The sequence below is a fragment of the Panthera onca genome, chromosome F1 (assembly GCF_046562875.1).
Source record: "Panthera onca isolate mPanOnc1 chromosome F1, mPanOnc1 haplotype 2, whole genome shotgun sequence".
Classification (NCBI taxonomy): domain Eukaryota; kingdom Metazoa; phylum Chordata; class Mammalia; order Carnivora; family Felidae; genus Panthera; species Panthera onca.
Window position 1 is genome coordinate 26540491 of NC_138355.1, and position 21363 is coordinate 26561853.

General features: G+C 38.2%; 1 protein-coding gene across 1 annotated transcript in view; it reads right to left on the bottom strand.

The window, feature by feature from the left end:
- Window positions 1–21363, bottom strand: part of CF1H1orf21 (chromosome F1 C1orf21 homolog) — a 227372-nt gene that overhangs the window by 88235 nt on the left and 117774 nt on the right. Inside the window, exon 3 of the mRNA XM_060643724.3 lies at window positions 18690–18784. Coding sequence (XP_060499707.1) covers window positions 18690–18784 — 95 coding nt within the window. The remainder of the gene's footprint in view (window positions 1–18689; window positions 18785–21363) is intronic.

Sequence of the window (21363 nt, forward strand, 5' to 3'; positions counted from 1 at the left end):
AAATATTTCAACTTGTAGCATGCTCTACCATACCAGTGCCAGACTTAAAAAAAACAAAACAACCTATCAATTCCATAATGCTCCTAGAATTCTGTATAAATATTATATGAACTTAAATAGTTAAACTACTTGTCCATCTATGTTAAATCTTTCTACACTATCTTCAATGACTGGAAAAATCACTGGGAGCTCTAACTCCATAGAGGATCTATTTTTCTCTAAAAACAGAATGGAACCTTTTTAGAAAGTAAAAATGTTTCCCACTTAACATTCTTCAAAAATGCACAAAATAAAAAGATTCATTTGGTGGACATGTTCTCTTTATCCTGACATTGGTTCAGTGCTGAGGAACTATTATTAGAAAGCTCTCAGTTGAAGAACATGCCTTCAAAAAGGAAGATAAGATGTAGGATACTGTGTGCTCAAAGCTAATTTTAATTACACAGGCTATAGGGTTACTGAGATATGCCAAACATTTAGCTAATTAGCAGACTCTTGAGACAAGAGGGCCGCCTAGAGACAGACAGTTTTCCTCATTAATGAGTGATGACAAATTCTAGTTAAACACACATTTTTTACTTGTACTATAAATTCACTTTATTCTTCTTTCTTAAATTTCAATAACATGAACTAATTGAAACTTGAAATTTAGACATTAAGGCTAAAATGGAGATCTTCCACTTTAAACACAACGATCCAACGTCAACTACCATATTGGGAAAATTTAGGGCAGAGGGCATAAGAAGTTATTAATGTTATGCCACTATATTTATAAGCTCAAGGACTTGAAATTAATTAGAAGACGCCATTTAAAAAATTCTATAGATGATGTTTAACAGAATAGTACAACGTAAGTTAACAAGCATGGAAGCATTTGGAAGCCTATAGTAACTGGTACATTTTGAGGGCCTATTACGCAAAGAGAAATGAGGAAAACAGAGATTGAAAGAAAATAGCTATCTTTCATGAAGTATTTACTATGTGCTGCAGTATACTAGGTGTTTTACAAAAATCACCTAATTTATTCCTCAAAACAACCCAGGAAAATATAAATCATTATTCTTATTTTATAGATGAGGGATCAAAGCATATGGAGTTTGAGTAAGGTCATCTGGCTTGAAAGTAGCTTGGCTAAGTTTGATATTAGGCTCCTTTTCTTAGGCTCATTACAGATGTGAGCCTGTATCTGAGGAGACTTTATGAACAACATAACTGGCTTTTTGTTTGTTTGTCTCCCCGGATTAGATATATTTAGCTCTTTAGGTATTTGGTACTTACAAAGGTGCCTTCCTCAGGACACACGCATGAGGCAGATATGTTTCTCTGTCAGCTCTTCTTTCAGAATAAAAATTAGATCCAAGGACACTACCTAAATTTCCAACATCAGTGGGATTACCCACAATGCTTTTCACAGATAGTGGTCCCTATGCATCCTGACATTTGAACAGGTTGGTGGTTGTAGCAGGCTGCAGTTCCCAAAGATAGCTCCGGTTATCTCCTCTGCCACGCAACCTTGGTACTTCCCCATTAGGACGTGAAGGTTATTTTTCCACTCCCTTGAGTATGGGCAGGCTCTGTAACTGTTCTGACAAACAGAATTGGAAGAAGCGCCACTACCTCTAGGAAGCCAGTTGTCAAGTGGGAAGCATGACTACTACCCTCAGACCACCATGTTGTGAGAAGCCCAAACTATGCTCAAAGTTATGTGTAGGTTTTTGTTGATGGCCCCGGTTGAGCTCATAGTTGACCTCAACTGCCAGCCCTGTGAGGGAGTCATCTTGAATATCCAGCTGGGTGGAGCCTTAAGGTAACTGCAACGCCAGCCAACATCTAAATGTAAGCGTGTGAGATATCCTAAGCAGGAACTGCCTAGCTGAACTCAGTCAATCCACAGAATCACATAATGATAGCTTCTTATTTTAAGGCACTGTGTTTTGTAGTGGTTTGTTACACAACAGAAAATCAGAACAGTGGTGTTGGTTTTCTTCTAGAGTGAACCAACTATTTCTTTAAAGCAACTGAGAGTAGATTGGGGGGGGGGTGCATATTAAAATATCACACATACCAGGTGTGGCTACGCAATTTTCTAGTTGAGGGTATTCCTATTAAGAATAAAGGGACTATGGAAAAGTGCCTATATAAACATTCTTACATTTTAGGCTACTTCTCAATAAATTGGCCACACAGAGGTATTATGTTTTCAAAGCTGATGTTTTATCAAGAAAAGAGAGTGGATTCTCAGCAAAATGATTAGAAAATTCGGGGTTAGTTTACCATAATGCTGTCAAACTATTCTCCTTTTTTAATGCAATAACCAAACGTGATTTAGTCCCTTGAACAGCCTCAGAATGCCAATAACTTGATTTACTTTTGCATTATCTGCCAAATTCCACCTGAGCTGATGAGAGAGAATTCAGCATTAAGGATCCCAAGCAAGAAAATAAAATGCTGGGAACAGAAGGATGTTCCAAAAACACTTGGAGGTTAAGTATAAGAGAAAATAATGTTTAGATAAAAAATAAACTCTTTTCTAGGGCATGTCACAAGGCTAGCATGGATTTTTGGCAAATCTCTTCAGCTTCTGAATCTATTGCTTGTTTCTGTTTGTTTGTTCGTTTTAACAATGACCTTAAGGCCAGGTAAGATACTGAATCATGAAAGAAAAATTTACTAGTATTCAAAATCCTGAACTTATTGGGGTGCTTGGGTGGCTCAGTCAGTTAAGGGTCCGACTTCGGCTCAGGTCATGATCTCATGGCTTTTGAGTTCGAGCCCTGCCGTTGGGCTCTGTGCAGACAGCTCAGAGCCTGGAGCTGCTTCAGATTCTGTGTCTCCCTCTCTCTCTGCCCCTCCCTCACTCACACTGTCTCTCTGAAAAATAAACATTAAATTTTTTTTTAAACAAAATCCTGCATTTATTAACCAAGACAGGGCAATGATATTTCAAAAAACTTTCAAATAACAAGGCAAGAATAAAGGAATTATGGTGCTTGATTAGCACACTCCATTCCCAAGGGGGGAGGAGAGGCAATTTTTTTAACTCAAGTTTTCTGTCCTTAACTTTAACAATAAGATTTAAAAATTATTGCCATTTTGCTAAGTAATGGAAATAGTTTCACAACGGCACTTTCATTGTATCTTTTGAAGATAAAAAGACAAAGCAATTTGTCCACATGGTGAATGTGTTTGCTTTCCTTGTTGATGAAGTAAGTCCTGAGAAGCTATATGATGGCTGGATTCACTCGTTTACTACACCACCGGCAGCAGAATGAAGTTTCCCCTGCTTCTCAATGGAGATGGAAACTGGGTGAATGTTCCTTTCCCCTCCATCACAGAAACATCCATGACAAGAACAAAAGCCACAAACATTTGGTAGCATGAGGTTTTGCTCTGCTGCAACTCCCCGTGTTTTAAATGCTTTTTGTAGAATTTCCTTTTCCTCAGTTTTAAAAGTAATAAATGTTCACTAAGGAGGAAAACATTTTAAATGCAGAAAGGAATTTAAAAAAAGAAGACTCTTTCACAACCCTATGACCCAGAGAAACAACCTTTCCTCCACTCCTTTGATCAGTTAAAACCAACACCACTGTTCTGATTATCGAGTGTTGCCTAACAAACCACTACAACTACTCTTGTTGTTTATTCTTTAGATGCAGTTCATGATCTTATCACAAAACTCCTGCGTATATCACAATGCTGATATGGGTTCTGCTTACACAATCAGAGCCCTAGGACAACCTTTCTTAATGCTGATGTGATTTCTTGGTTTAAAACACACACACACACACACACACACACACACACACACACACACCCAAATGATGGAAAAGAAAAAAGTCATGAAACAACAGGATAAAATTTAAATGAATGGATAAAACTAGAAGCTCAGTGAGATACAGTAGGAAGAGTACACTGTATAAATTTAATGATGACAAAGTAAATTTTTAAACTAGAAGTTAATTTTCCATGGAAACCTATGGTATAAAAATAATTATAATAATTTTAATATTTTCAAAGAAAATTCTAAAAATAAAACGGAGGAAGTTTTTAATAACCAAAAATACATTTACAATAAAAGCTATTTTTTCTATTCCTCCCTGCAGGTACGTTTGTCTTTGCTGTAAAACAAAGCAAAATATCACACTATATTGCAAAAGTTTAGATGCAGAAGAGTCTTTGTTTAAACAGTAAAAAATTCACCACTGTTCCAACTCAGAAAATATTGTTATTTTTAGTAGGTAAGTTCAATGTACTCCCAAACTGATGGATACTTTTAAGAAGTAACTTTTTAAAATAAATAAATTTATTTATTTACTTATTTATTTTTAGAGAGAGTGTGCACACATGAACAAGCAGGGGAAAGGGGTAGAGGCAGAGGGAGAGAGAGATAGGGGGAGAGACAGAGAGAGAGAGAAAAAGAGAGAGAGAGAGAGAGACATAGAGAGAGAGAGAGAGAGAGAGACAGGGAGAATCTTAAGCAGGTTCCACATTCAGTTTGGAGCTCAACATGGGGCTCGATCCCACAACCCCTGGGATCGTGACGTGAGCCAAAATCAAGATTTGCATACTCAATCAATGGAGCCACCCAGGCTTCCCAAGAAGTAACTTTTGAGAATATTTTCTACAACAACGTGAGACCAATAAGGTCCAGTTCAAAGAGTTTGTCTCCGCTCAATTATCTCGTTTACAAGGCTACGAGCTGCCCTGAGGGTAAGGCAGGAACCTTGTAAGTTTTAACACTCCTGGTCTACAACACTGAGTAAAAGCTGTTCTTCTTCAGGAGCTTGAAACCTACTGAATGACCCAAACCTTCTAGCAGCCAATGAAGTGATACTTGTCCAGCTGTATTTACACGTTTAATTAACACTGTTCGAATACATGATGAATATTTGAAAACTGTTTAAAAAATACTATTATCAGTTCTGTATCCTAATTGATGGAAGTATAATTGTAAAACCTTGGTTTGCGAGCTCAATTCGTTCCGGAAACATGCTTGCAATCCAAATCACTTGTATATCAACGCGAATTTCAAGAACCAATGGCTCAGTTGTGATCACGTGACACTCGGCATCACTACTCGTATTGCAAGACATCGCTCATTTACCAAGTTAAATTTTATTAGAAATGTTTGTGCATCTTGTGGAACATTTGCAGAACAAGTTACTCACAATCCCAGGTTTTACTGTATATTCAAATGATATATTCACAGTGTGTACAGTACAGGTTCATCTTTTTTTAATTCCAGTATAGTTAACATACAGTATTATATTAGTTTCAGGTGTATAAAACAGTGTACTCTTTAATCTCCTTCACCCATTTCACCCATCCCCCCACTCACCTCCCCTAGGAAAGGTCTATTTTTTTATGCTTAATTAACTGCCATAATTTAGAAAAGTTTTACATTATAGACAGGTTGTGAAGACAGTACAGAGAGTTTCCATATACTGGACACCCAGTTTCCTCTATTATTAACACCTTACATGAGGATGGTACATTATTTACAATGAATGAAGCAACATTGATAAGATATTTCCTTAGTTTTTAGGTGGTGTCCTTTTTCTGTTCCAGGATCCCATCCAGGATGCCCTGTTACATTTGTTTTTCACATCTTCTTGTGTTCCTCTTGGCTGTGACAGTTTCTCAGACTTTACTTGGTTTTGATGACCTTGATAGTTTTGAGGAGTACTGGCCAGGTATTTTGTAGAATGTCCCTCAAGTGGGGTTTGTCTGATGTTTTTTTCTCATGATTATACTGAGGTGATAGGTGTTTGGAGGAAGACTACAGAGATAAAATGCCATTCTCATCATGTCATATCAAGGATACGTGCTACCAACATAACTTATCATTGTTAATTTTGATCACCTGGCTGAGGCAGTGTTTGTCAGGTTTCCCCACCATAAAGTTACCATTTTCCCCCACATCCATAAAGTATTCTTTCTAAGAAAGTCACCATGCACAGCCCACACTTAAGAAGTGGGAAGTGATGTTTTGCCTCCTTGAGGATAGACCAATACATAAGTGATTTGGAATTATTCTGCATAGGAAATTTACCAGTTCTTCTCTATTCATTTATGCAGTCATATCAGCATGGAGTCATGGATATTTATTTTATGATTTGTATAAAGTAATAACATTGCATACTCTATTATATTATTAATTTTGTTGCTTCAGTTGTTTCTGCTCTGGCCATTGAGAGTTCTTTCAGTTGATTCTTGTGTCCCTGTGGCACACCCCATCATTGCATGTGTGTATAAGTGTGTGCGCATGTTAGCACTTCCTAATTTTCTAGCACTACAAAATGCTCCAGGATCATCATATATATTCCCTAGCCCTATAATCAGCCATTTGTCCAGCCATTTGTCAGCCAAAGGAGTCCTGATTCCTTTTTTTTTTTTTTTTTTGGAGAATGGTACTAGACACAAGATCTGGGTGGTGGGTATGCTTGTTGCTGCTGGGGTATCATTGCTCTTAGGTCCTCTCAGCTGACAGAGCAAGAAAATGTGCTCTCTACATGTGCACATCCATTTAGAGACACATGTATCTACATGCATATGCATATATGTATGCAAATATGTACATGCTTACTTATGCATGTGTGTTTACACATGTGCATGTGTGTTTACACATCTATTAATGGTTCTACCCGTATCCATCTGTATCTACATTAGGCTAAACATCAACTCACACTGATGTCTCCAACTCTGACCCCATTACCACAGGGGGCTTCTAGCCACTTCCTTTGTGTGTCCACAACCTCTCAACAGTGAGAAACCTGGCTCCGCTATTCAGCCACCGCAAATTAACTATAGTGGTTTCAGAACTGTTAACTCTTAGCTCCACAGTACAAAAAGAGTATAGTGCTTACATAGGGTTACTTTTACTTACAGTCTTAACAGATACCATTCATTTCCAAAGTTACTTAGGCCAGCACATTTTACCCCCACCACCTTCAGTGAGGTTATTTCATGTATTTGTCATACTATCAGACTCCTTTGTCAGTCTACATTTGATGCTGGGATCTCCTGACACGTTTTTTTGTTTGTTTGTTTTTATTTTCAAACATTAAAGTTCACTCTCTTTGTTGTAGGTTTCTATGCGTTCTGACGAATGCAGTGTCATGTATATACCAATACAGTGTGCTACAGAATAGTTTCACTACCTTGGGGCACCTGGGTGGCTCAGGTGGTTAAGCGTCCAACTCTTGATTTCGGCTCAGGTCATGATCACAAGGTTCGTGGGTTTGAGCCCAGCGTCAGCCGCTTGGGATTCTCTCTCTCTCTCTCCCCCTTCCCTGGGCACTTACACACACACTCTCTCGAAATAAATAAACTCTCTTTTTTAAAAATAAATAAACTTTTTTTTTTAGAGAATAGTTTCAGTACCTTAAAATATCCCCTGTGAACAGACTCCTAAATACAGAGAACAAATTGGTGGTTGCTAGAGGGGAGGGGAGTAGGGGGAATGGGTAAAATAGGTGAAGGAAATGAAGGGGTACCAATTTCCAGTTATAAGATAAATAAGTCACAGAGATAAAAGGTACAGCCCAGAGAATACAGTCAATAACACTCCAATACATTGTAATAACATTGTATAGTGACAGATAGTGGCTATGCTTCTCCTGGTGGGCACCGAATAATACACAGAATTGTAGACTCACTGTGTTGTACACCTGAAACTCATAAAATGTATGTCAACTATACTTAAAAACAACCCTGTGGTTCATGTAATCAACCCTCCTTTTCCCATAAACTCCTGGAAACTAAGGATCTGTTTACTATCTATGGTTTTGCCTTTTTCTGAATCATATAGGTAGAATCATACTGTATATATCTTTCAGGCCAGATTCTTTCACTTAGCAACATGCACATCAGATTAATGGCTTTGCATGGTTTGGTAGCTCATTCCTTTTTATCACTGAATGATATCCCATTACGTGGATGTGCCAGTCTGTTTACCCACCCATCGAAGGATATCTTGGTTGCTTCCTGTTTTTTGGTGATTATGAATAAAGCTACGAGCAATGTTCACGTGAAGGTTTCTGTGTGATCATAGTTTTTCTTTTTTGTTTTTTTAAGATTTTATTTTTCTTAAGTAATCTCTACACCCAACGTTCAGCTTGAACTCACAACCCTGAGATCAAGAGTTGCACACTCTGTCAACTGAGCCAGCCAGGCGCCCTGCTCATAGTTTTTCAAATCACTTGGGAAAATATCCCAGGTCTGTGATTGCTGGACACATGTTAAGACTTCTGTAAGAGATTTGAGTCCATACTGTTCAGAAAAAAATTATATTTCTATGTATATTAGACATAAAATTGTAGTCATTCTGTGATTTATGACTGATTTTATTTATTTTTATTCATTTCTGTATTTCCCAAGAATGTTTTAAAGTAATTCAGGCAAGTAGCACATAGATAATCATGGCAAAGTTCATTTAAAAAGTACAATTAGATAAGAGAATGACAGGAGTAAACCAAATCCAATCACTATGTACTGTTTATCTTGTTTCATGAGACCACCAGCTCCCAGCCGGCAGATTCTCTGATACGAGCTTACCCACTGTGAGTGTTAAAGTGTCACACAGACTGTGAAACATTTCACTGTAATGAGATTCTCTGTTCTTTCCCTACAGCTGGTGTTCCTTGACATTCCTTTTCGGGAGAAGTCAAGGAACCTGGCTTAGCATTTGAGAAACCCAGACTCCTGTCAGGGCTTCTGGGCTTCACTTCTGATAATGAACCTTCTGCTTTGTTTCTGAGACTAATCCTTACTTGCTTTTCTAGTTCCAATCAACAGATTCCTATCTTGTTTCTGGTCTAAGTGCCCTCAACTGTACAAATCCATAAAGTATTAAAAAAAAGGAGGGGGGGTTGTCTCCAATTAAGCAAGCCCTGAAGTGGTTTAGTTATGAGAAAAAGTCTGTCAGTATATGAAAATCTATAGCATGCCATCACATGCTGACAGAAACAAAAAAAATGGAGTCAGCTCATTACATTTTGGAAAATATCACTGTCATTATCAGTTGTTTTAATTTTCAAAAAAGGAGGAAACTTGGCATCTCTTACCATACAGAGCACTGAGGAAATAAATTAAATTAGACTTATTATGAACACAAAGCAGTTACAATGGCATCTTCATATATTTATTATAATGTTGACAGGCTAAAACAATACCTCCTCCTCCCACCAAAAGATGATGTATAAATTTTTTATGCCTGGTTATTTATTTCCATCTTTTCTGAATGACAGGTATAGAATACATTGTTAGAATTACTAGGAACTTTTAATTTTTATTTGTTTATTTTTATTTTTAAAAATGTTTTTAATGTTCATTTATTTTTAAGAGAGAGACAGAGAGACAGAGTGTGAGTGAGGGAGGGGCAGAGAGAGAGGGAGACACAGAATCTGAAACAGGCTCCAGGCTCTGAGCTGTCAGCACAGAGCCCGATGCGGGGCTTGGACTCATAAGCCATGAGATCCTGACCTAGCTGAAGTTGGACACTCAGGCCTGATTGAGCCACCAAGGCACCCCACTAGCAACTTTTTAAAAACAAATCATGAGGTTGGCAAATCCTGTATCTCTCTTAATACTGGGTATTATATGCTCCCAAATAAAGTCCACAAGAAGAGACACTTACCAAAGCCCGGACTCGGAAACATCACGGTGTCTTCTGCTACTCTCACCTCCAGGGCATAAATGATTAATTTTGAGTGAAGCTACCTCACTGAGTTTGCCAACTGATGAGTGAAACTTATATGCTTTGGTTTTATTTTTAGCACCACGCAGGAAATAAGAGAAATACGAACAACCTGCAGAAAAGGCGCACCACAGTGTTTTTGTTCTAGATGCTCTAATAACGGTGGTGGAGCCTTTGATGGCTCTCCTGGTAGTCACTCATTTCCCCCACTCTGCTCTTGTAACTGGGCCACTTGAGTAAAATACGCCCATGTTTCACTGGGATAAATAAATCCAGTGTCTAGAATGACCATGTGCACCAAACAGAATCAAGCTTTGAAGAGGGTTCCTTTCCACTTTCTGCATAAGAATCAGGGTACCGCTCTTGGAAAAGAGGCCAAAAATCTAACTCTAAGATACTGTTTGTGTTGGCTGTACTTCCCAGGGTTAAATGGGGAACGTTTCAGAGGTACATTAGAAGCTATCCTTTACTGGGCAGGAGAAGGTCAAGAGTAACTATGTTCAACAACTTTTAGACAGCACCTTGCATCCAAGGAAAGCATATTTAAAAGCAATCACATTTTGCAACAATGCTGAGAAAAGGGAAGTCATTATCAACACCCTTGATCTTTAAATTAGAAAAGCAGAGGTCTGTTCTATTTATTCTGTAGTTACAAATGCTGCAAACTGGCTAAAGCATGCGGTTCTCTGTCAACCAGAAATTAATGTGACTGAAACAAAACAAAACAAAAATAATAAAAAAAAAAAAAACCCAGTTGAAACACACCAACTAACCAAAACACTTCACAACATGCTCCATCAGCCTCTCCACCCACTCATTATTCGTGCCACGTCTCCATGCTTGGCTCATACCATTCTGTTGCTTGAAATCCCTTTCTCAGCCTCATCTGCCAATGAAAATTTGCTTCCATTCAAGGCCCTGCTGCAATTGTGAGCTCTGTGAATCTTCTCAGATATCTCAGGAAGGGTGCCCTATTCCATTCTGGTTCTCCTCAGTGACTTTAAGGGTCTCTATCCTCTAATACAGCGTGTCTGTCTCCTTGTTTCTTGAGAATTACAGACCTCATATTCTTTTCGTGCCCAGACAGTGACTAGCTGCCAGTGAGAATTGAGTCCACCGAAATAGGGATTTATTCAAGAGATAGGATGTACCTGGACCCTACCACTGTGTTCACCTGCAACAGGTCAGTTCAGTGTATTAATATGATAAAGAGAAAAGGCCATTTGAAATAAGATTTCAGTCATGTTTTGCTATACCTAGCTTTCTGGATGATCATAGTAGTTGCTCTAAAAGCCATCTTTGATTCCTTGATTTCTGAATCTATTGAATATACACTTTGATGCCCTTTCTTTGTGGGAGATCGAAGGGTGCTATGATGATGTATGCTGTGCCTTAACTGTGTTTCTATCGTGGAATAGCAACTAACCTCAGGAATGCATCCAGGTGTCCTTTTAACTAGTATCAACAATAATCACTATAATTTGCATTGGTCTTTATGTTTAACAAAGCACTTTTGCGGGCATTCTTTTGTTCTCACAACATTCTGTTCCTGAATCAGGAACTGAGCTTCTGTTCAACACTTAAAACTCAGAAGGCTGATTCAACAAATTCCTCATCCTCAGAGAATTAAACTCTACTTCTGTTCTACTCTAAAACAAATCACCACAGTGCCAGAAGAATCTGTAAGACCTTGAACGTGCCTGGCTCAGCGCTCATGAGAAAGCTAGCTGGAAAAGGACATCTTCCAAGAAAGATGAAGAGGTAGGATTCTTCCCTCCGATTGCTTCTACACCACAACAAACATAACAAAAGAGTATCATACTATCCAAACCGTCCATTCACAGAAGCTGTTATTCCCTCAGGAAACTCAAAGGTTCCAGTGATGAACCTCTCTACTTATGTAGAAGAACAGAGGCTGATGTCAACATGATAAGCATGAGAGAAGAGGGAGCGAATGGGGTCTCTGAGTTAGAAGCAAGTGAGCTTGGGGGAAGGGTCTTGTGCTAAAGTGACTGTTTCTGAAACGGTACCAGGAAGAGGTTTCTCTTGTCTAAAATCAGATACCCTCAAACCACTCTCCATCCTCACTTTTGGTTTGGGAACCCTCAGCCCTACAGAATTTCCACAAACCAGAAATTCTCTACCTCTGGTCCTGATGTCCCCCCACAACCCACCCACTCTAGCGCCAGCCTGAGCTCCAATCCAACCGACACCTGGAAAGAGGGTGGGGAGGAAGAAGAGGTGCTTCACAGAGCTGGACCCTCTGTCTGGAATATCAGCTTTCCTCTTGTTGGTTTATTTTACCTTCTTCTCAAGAGTGCTAGGAATGTTGAAATGACTTGGGAAATTGGGACAATTCAAAGTCATGGCCTTTTGCATTACTTGGTTTCTAAAAACAATTACTTGACCTTCCATTTGAGGATGAGCACTCACAGATAAACAGTCATTCCTGAGGGCACCCTAGCCCCTTACCGGGAACTGCTTCCGCTGTGGGGCAGGGCCACTTTCCAGTTTTGGCCAGCTGGAAACCACTGCTCCAAAGACAGCTCTCATTGGTTTCTGGAACATTGCCTCTAATCAAAGGTGTCTCCTAATCTCCAGGTTTTTAATTCTGCAGCTGGATGCTCTGACATTTATTGGAAATGTAATGTACCGGAGATATGCATGGGCTCTCACAAGCTCGGCAAGCAGGAGGAGGATGCGGCCACACCTAAAGTTTGATTCCATTCTCCTTTCCTGCTAAGACATATTAGAACATTCTTTTCATATCGTCATTTGATCGTACTCAGGAAGTGGTGACTTAGACAAGCTTGCTTTAAATCAGTCCTCAACTCTATGGATAAAGATGAGGTCAACAGCTCTACCAACTATGACACAGATATTGGATAGAGAAGAATCTTCTCATTTATACAAAGATATCTGGAAATAATCAAAAAGCAATGTAACATGTGAAAATCTAGGAAATACATATCAAAAACAAAAACAAAACACCTCTCATAATCAAAGAATTTATCTCCTAAGGAAGATAGCTTAAGAAGGACAGATGTTATGGAAAATGAGATAATGTTTTAGCAAAAAGTAAGAGGAATCACTTTAAAACTAAAACTGGAATGTCTCTTATTAGTCAAGACATGTACTTTGGAGAAGGAAGGGCCTGAATACTGCCAAGTCTGGAGTAATTTAGCTTTAAATTATTTATATGCAGAATGGTTAACCTACATAAATAAAGCTGGATGATCCCTGAGCTTTCTTCTGCTCTTTTTCTGACAACAAAACTGAGGATACTTAAGATAATGAGAAAATGACATAATCCCACTTATATTACAGATTCCCAGGTAGTTAAAATCGGAGTTTTGTTATTATCATTCCCCTTTTAAAAAATTAATTTCAAATCACACAAATAATGTACTCATATTTTCTTTAAGAAAAACACTAAGTTTAAGGGTAAAAAAAAAAATCCCCTTTTACCACCACGTACAATTCTTTCTCATCCTTCCTACATAATCCAGCTCCACTGCTACCACTAGCCAGCAATGGCATTTTCTATGCCAGAAACCACGCTAAGAGTTGACAAGCATATCTTACTTAATTTTCACAACTTCCTGCTAAGGTGAGTTCAGTTAGTATTCCCACTTTCCAGAGGAGGAAACTGAGCTTTGGCGTGTGTACATCCCCCATTACTCAGGTACCCACTGTTAATAGTCTGGAACACATCCACCCTGGGTTTTTTATGAATCCCTATACATCTATGAATATTCACTGAAAATGTAGAGTGTTGCTGTTTTGTTTTACTAAAAATCTGAAATGGTATCATACTATACATACGCATTCTACGCTTTGCATGATTTCTCCATGACTGTTCATAAAGCTCTAACTCATTCTTTTCTAATTGCCTTCTAGTATGTACAGCTATCCATTCTCCTACTGACAAGAAGACAGGTTATTTTCAGTTTTTCAATAGAAATCATGCTAGAGTGAACGGTCTTGTGTAAGCTGCCTCACGCACATGGGCAGCTGCTTTGGGTGTATAGCAAGATGTGGAAGTGCTGGGTCAGGAGTGTGCATGTTTACATTTTAACAGATAAGCTACACTGTCCTCCAAGATGTCTGCCACTAGTATGTGAATACAGATTTTCCTCCACCTGTGCCAAAAACTGATGTTATCAGACTTCAAATTTTTGCCAGTCTAAGGAATCATGTTTTAATTTGCATTTCCTTGATTAAAATAAAAGTTATATTAGGCAATACCATCCGGACTGGTTATTAAATGGTAAAGTGAGTTAAAGCAGGGCAATATAAAAATGTATATATATACATTAAGCATATGATTTTATTTTAAAATACATAGATGTTCATTTCCTCTCCCATCTTCTGATGTAGGAACAAGGCTTCTCCTTTATGTAAGGAAGCACAGACAGAGGGTCCACATGTACTTCCTATACTAACCACACCCTCTTAATGCACGTCCAGGATTCTCTGATTTGGTTTCTTAATTGAAGTGAGAATGTAAAGACCTTATGAAATAATGTGAGTGCAGAATTGAATTTAGTTTAACAGCAAGCTTTTTAGTAACGTGACTTCATCAAGACTTTCTAAAGCACTGGCTTTAATTTTCAATGAAACAGCTCTCTTTCACACTTGTGTTTCAGTGGTTGACATATTACTTAACTCAATTACATAATTACAATGACACTCAACCAGTATAAACAGGTTTGGGAACCATCACCCTGGCTCTTGGGAAACACAATGAACTGAGGAGAGCACAAGCACAGAGGTGTTCTAGCCAGTAGCCCATGAGCCAACCGGGTGAGCACGCCGTGGGCTGCAGTCGACATCTTTCAGAGAGGGATTTAGGAGTCTTCTAAGGCAGGGAGTTGGATAAGAAGAGAGTATCCACTGTACCAATGACGTGGAACATCTTTTCATATGTTTACTGCCCAGTATCTTCTACTGTGAGCTGTCTGTTCATTTCATTTACCTGTTTTTTCTCAAGGATTATCTTTTTCTGAATTATTTATAAGTGTTCTTTATAAATCTCAGACATTAATTAATCTTTTGCCTTTAATAGGTCATAAATATTTTCTCCCAGGCTGTTGCCTACCTACCTATTAACTACTTTTTTGTAGTTATTCTGTTTTATGGGAAGTATTCAATTTTGATCTAATGAAATAAACTACTTTTCTTTCTTCTTAGCTTTTGCTTTCTAGGTCTTGTTTAAGAAAACCTCCCTTTGCTAAGAATCTAAACATATTTTTTCTATGTTTCTTCTAATACTGGAGTAATTTTGTTATTACCAAGCTCTAGATGAAGAACTCAAAGTTGAGAAGTTTTAGATGTTTGACCAAAATTATAAAGCTAGAAACAACGAAGCTAGGATCTATAATGATCTGCATCTATATATAATCTTCAAAGGCAAAGCAACAACTTCACATCACCTTCTTGAAGAAGGAATTAAAATCTGAGGGAAGGAAAATGGACGTTGTGGATGTCTAACAATGCTGAAAATTGGGATAGATGCACATCTTCATATTGGGAATACATAAATGGTTGACATAGAAATGACTCATCATCACCCTCAGAAAACCAGCACAATTTCCTCCACCCACAGAAACTGCAGCCAAAGTGCCCGAGAGGGCAACCACTTTGGTTTAGGCTCATTGTCTCTTGAGAAGCTGTTATAAACGATCTCCAGCCATGGCTCCCCACACCAATCCACGTTACACCTACAGCTGCTGCATAAACTTTCCTGACTCATAATCTCAGTCTGCCAATCCTCTGCTTCATTCAAATCTTCAAAGGCTCCCGATGATCCACTGAATTAATTTCAGACCTCTCAGCTGGCCATCAAGGCTCCATATAATACTCCATTTACATTTTGATTGTAATTTCCTGCTGCTGTCCTACTGACACCTTCTCTTCTTCCCTCCCACTCCCCAAACAGGACCACGTGCTTATGAAATACACCTTGCATTTTCAATCTCTGTCACTTCTGCCTGGGGCAGCCTCTGTCATTCTATCCTCAAGACCCACTGCAAGCACCAGCTCTTTTGTGAAGTAGGTCCTGACACCCCAACAGACAAAGTCTCTGCCTCCTTTGATATTGGCAGTACTTTGTATTGTCTTCTCAGAACCAATCTTGCTTGCTTGCTTGGTTGATTTATGTATTTATTTATGTATTTAATCCAGTTTTATTTATAGTCATTTGGTATCTACCTTGTGTACTACCATATAAGGACCTTAAGGCAAGGGTCAGTGGTTTCTTTATTTTGTGCTTTTCTGCAGAGTCTAGTCCATACTAGACTCCATGCCTTGTACCCAGGAGGCAATCAATAAAATATTTGTTGGAAGTGACCTGTTCTCTCAACTTTACTATAAGCTCTTTAAGAACAGTGACTTTAAGTATTGGTATGTCTCTTGATACAAATAAGGGCCTTGTACATAATAGGTGATTAACACATATTTGCTTCAATAACTTCATAGTTCTGGAGCAAGATTTTTCAAAATACATGTAATACTGGCATTAAAGTATTCTTTTAGAAATCTCTCACCAAGTAACATAAAACAAAAAGGAAAGAAACACTGACCCTAACATTCTTTTCCTTCTATTTTATATGATAATGCCTAACTCTCACTAGATGTTTATCACGGGCCAGGCACTGCACTCCAAGCCTTGACAAAGATCATCTCATGTAGCACCATGAGGCACTGCCTTTGTCTCCACTTGACAGGCAGGAAGGTCAGAGACATGAAGTAACTTGACCCCACAGTGAGCAAGGGACAGAGTTGAGATTTGAACCCAGGCAGTTTCTGCCTCCAGAGCCCATGGTCATCAGTCACCATCATGCCACACTACCTGGACTGAGTTTGCTCAGCCCCTTAATTTTAACACCTTGAGTAAAACAAAACAAAACAAAACAAAACAAAACAAAACTTATAAAAATACTAAAAACAAGAACTTCTTGTCTTTTAGATTACTTTAATGGATGGAGGAATAAAGGATCATTAAACCTATTTCATCCACCTCAATGTAAACTTCAAATTTAGGAGGCCATTAGTTTTCTCAAATAACATGCATGGTCCATACTCTATGATGTATCCCAAAGGATGGAGTAGGTGACAAGAGAATATACTACCAGTTAACTGAAAAAAAAAAAAAGAAAAAAAGCATTTAATTTTGGAAAGCAGTCTAGAAATGTCAGAATCAAAGATAACCATTTATTCCCCATTCTTTCTGCAAGTCTTTACACAACTGAAAGCTCTTCTTGGTGGTCTGGACTCTGACTGGCTGGCAGAAAAGGGGTGGGGGGTTGTCACAGATAGTCTACAAGTAAAAAAAAAAAGCAGCCAGGAATTTCTCTCTTTTTGAATTTTCATTCAGTCTGCATAGAAAAGCACTCACACCAATTCTGGCCAAGTACTGGAAAAGAATATAGTAGGCACCAAAATGTTGAGAGACTGAAATTAGAGAGAAGGACAAATCTATATTGGCTTTCAATCTGAGGGCACAGTGAGGAAATCACAAGCTGTAAGACAGAAGCCGTTGCTTCCCTTAGGACTTCAGAGATACAAGCACGCTAAGCAGGGATGGACTCTAGTGTTAGATCCAAAGAACAGCCAGACTGGCCACCAGGGTCTCTTTAGCCTCCGGTGGAAACATTAAAGATGAGATTTATAACTCAGCCTGGAATTACGTGAAACAAGGACAGAGTCTGACTTTTAGCAAAATAAAGTAGAAAAATGACCACTGATGCTTCAACTACTAAGGTCTTCTATTTATCTATTCAAAGTTAGAAAAAATTCACGTAAAGTCTGATCAGAGTAACTTCCATGCTTAGTCATAGCTACTGTTTTCTGGATTTAAGTGTTAATGTTAAAATATACCACAGGTGTGATGAATCTCTGTGACTTAAGCAATACCTTAAAATCCAAGTCCCATTTATGAAGAAAAATTTGATTACAGAATATTTTCACTTTTTAAAAATGATCTAAAATATTCAGTTGTTGACAGCTTCAGTATTTCAAGTTGTAGTTCAGATGTTCAGAAAAGAACAGAGGAGAAAGAATGAGCCCATTATGTTCATTAGTGTGTCATGGAAAATGACAGCGTGAAACACCCATACGCAGTGACCAACTCCCTCTGCTGTAGCCAAAATCATAAAAACAAAAACAAAGCACATAATGGAAAAAGGAGCTGAAGTCAAGCAAAACATTATATGACGTTTCCACCGTCTTAAAAATACATCCACTCAAACATGAAAAACATAGCAAATAATTAACCTCCAAATAAAATATAAAAACAATTTTGCTCTAACACAATGGAGTAAATGCATATCCTTAACAGTTTGTTACCTCTTTTAAGAAATCAGATAATATGGCAATTGACTAAATGTTTTTATAGAGATGGAATATTAAGGTGTAATATGTATACGGATTCACATGAAAGAAGGGGGCTCCTAATTTCCTGTTTCAGATCATTGCAATTCTCACATTAACTCAAAAGCCCCAATACCTTTAACACTGTGAACATGAAGTGCTGACTATTTTGATAGAGACCTATCTTAAAAGTACATCATTTTCTTCTCAAAGGCAACGTTATGAACAACACTCCATGTCCAGAGTCATGAAGCTTAGCCGTTCATTCTGAATGGGTCAGAGCTAAAGACGTGGAAAAGAAGAAAAAAAATATATTGGTCCTCCCTCCATAAATCTCAATCTGACTTTACGCCTTTTCCTTTAAATTTAAACACTTTAAGACACTACTAATTTTGCAGTATTTCCCCTGGAGTATTCTCCATCAAGATTAAAGAAGGGCTATTCAGAAATGTACAGGATACAGAAGTGATGCTTGCCACTTCCAGGCAAGCTATAAATAGCAATGGCATTTTCAAGAAATCTTGTGCCGGCGTGTAAGTTACAATTTAAACATGCAGTGCAGATTTTATTACAATGGTGTCACCAAAATTCATTGTTATGTGAGCAATTCGATTCTTACCAAGTTTTCTTGGTTCCTGGCTGCTATTTTCTGCTCCTCTTCTGCCCCATTTTTCATGTATTTGACCTCTTCCACCGGTTTGATCCTATACTCGTCTGAACACCAAAAAAAGAAAAGACATTTTATAACTTTCTCACAATGGTAAAAAAAAAAAAAAAAAAAAAAGCGTCAGTGAGAAAAGCCCCCAATAGCATAATTTGTTAGAGCCTTTTCCTGCAGCCTTTATTATGTGGTACATTTGAAACAATCTGGAAGACCCTTAACCAGCCTCTTTTTACGAGGTGCTCTCCTCTGCCTACTGGGAAGAGCTCAGCGCCATGAAGGCAGCTAATGAACATGGCACTGCCTGGTCCTTTCACAGACAACCAATGGCAGCAGAGAAAACAGGTTATTCCGTCTCTAAAGACCATCTGGAATCTGTACATACCAGGGCATACCACGTAAGGGTCTAAAGGAAGATTTTTTTCCCCATGAGAACATCAGTTCAAACTGCCTGTGGCAGCAGTATATTCACACCTTAATTTCTCTCTTTCGGGAAAACAAAGTATTGTTTAAGACTAAAGAGTTTAAATTGATCAACAAATAGGTACAAACACTAGAGAACTGAGATTTTCCTATTTGTGATCCCTATATTAAACATGGAGCAGTCTGCAATGACTTCATATGCTACACACACGTGCACACAGACACACACACACACACACACATACACACACACAACTTTGATCTCTCCATAAAGTCACATGCATATAGAGCTACACTATCCAATGGACCTAATAGGTGTATCACTCAAGGCTGGAGAGGTAGTGGGCCCCTAGGTAAAGGGATCTAGACTTCCCAACAGCCAGGGAGGGAGTACAATAAACCTCAATCTCAATATATATCACAGGACAAACTCTAGACGACATGTAGCTAAAGCTCTCCTCCAGGGCAAGTGGTAATGCCGATGACGTTTTCATCAGATTCCTGTCAACAGGAAATGACTGGGGCACCCTAAGGTCCAAATAGGCGTGACTTTGAGTCAACCCATTTGTCGGAAAAAAAAATCACAGAAACTGTGCAAGTGGAAAATTACACCAATCAACAAACTGATGATTGCCTAGCATATGGCAAGGAATAATGTCTCTGATGGTCCACCTGAAAGACAGATGTTTATTTCTAAGAAAGTCTGTATTTCAGTTCATGAAGTTATAATATATTTTCTTATTGCTTATGATCAATTTGATACAATGACTGTCTTCGTATGTAATTTCCTGCCTTATTATTTAAAGTACCATTTTCCATCTAATGTCAGGTTTCCTCATACTACCCCTTCTCACACTACTTCCAAAGATGTTTGCTAAAGTAACATTTTCCCAAGTAATTATACTGTTCAAATGTTTCTCAATATTATCATCCTTATGAAGGTAGTATATTTGCATGTATCTGAATAAAGATTCCATGTTCATGATTAAGCTAATTGTTTTTTCCACCTGACAATTCAAGGTAGTTATTGATTCTGCTTCTTTCTAAAAAAAAAAAATGAGAAAGACCAGTGTGAGGTTACAGTAATGAACCTTTCAGGAATACTGAGTCCTAATGGATTATTAACAAGTTAATCAGTGGACTCTGATCCACAATCACCATACAAAAGAATTTCACATTCCAACTTGGTATTAAAAGAAAAAAAATGAAAGTAAATTAACAAAACAGACACATTTAATTAAGGATTACTTACTAATAAGTTAGAAAAGCACTTGGTTAATTACCAAAAAAAAAAAAAAGACATTGACAAATTATGCCTCCAATACAATTACACAGAGATAAAAATAAAGGTTAAAAAGTAAAAGTTAGAGATGAGCCTTCTTAACTTCAGTTTGGGATGTTAATATTTATAAACCATGGTTCACTTGGATAAATACTAACAATTTAACAACTAAATTGTGATCCTAAAAAAAATTTTTTTATTTGTTTATTTGTTTATTGAGAGAGAGAAAGAGGGAGGAAGGGTCAGAGCAAGGGGGGAACAGAGAATCCAAAGTAGGCTTCGTCCTGACATCAGAGAGACTTACGTGGGGCTCGAACTCACCAACCGTAAGATCACGACCTGATCTGAGGTCTGATGCTTAACCAACTGAGCCGCCCAGGCACTCCCTAAATTGTGATCTTAATTGCTTATGGGCTCTAATTATTTATATATAAATTACATACACACACATATTTTTTTAACATAATTTTGGTAGATTTCTATGACTTTGTCTATAGTACCTTAACTCTCAGGTGACACGATGAAGAAAGCACAACATTTGAGGACCTAAGCCGAACCTTCTGAAAGATGGTACTTTGCGCACCACACAGCGAAGCGTCTGTTCTAGAGAAAATCCGCCCTTGCCTTGTTTCCTCCTCTCCATCCACCAAGCCACCACAGCCCACCATCCACAATCTCTGAGCAGTCCAGCAATATTCAGTCTTCATTTGCTTTTTATCCTTCCAAGGAATGCAACTGAATTGAAAGCAGTAGACAAACTATTAATATTTTCCTAATATTTTTCTTCAATGAAATGGGAAAGCCGCTGGCTACATGACTTTCAGAGCAGCATTATCCCCAACATAGGCTTTTTTTTAAACACCAAGGCAGAATCATCACCAATTCAGAAAGAGGATAGGTTTTTAGTGTCTCATTAACAACCACAGC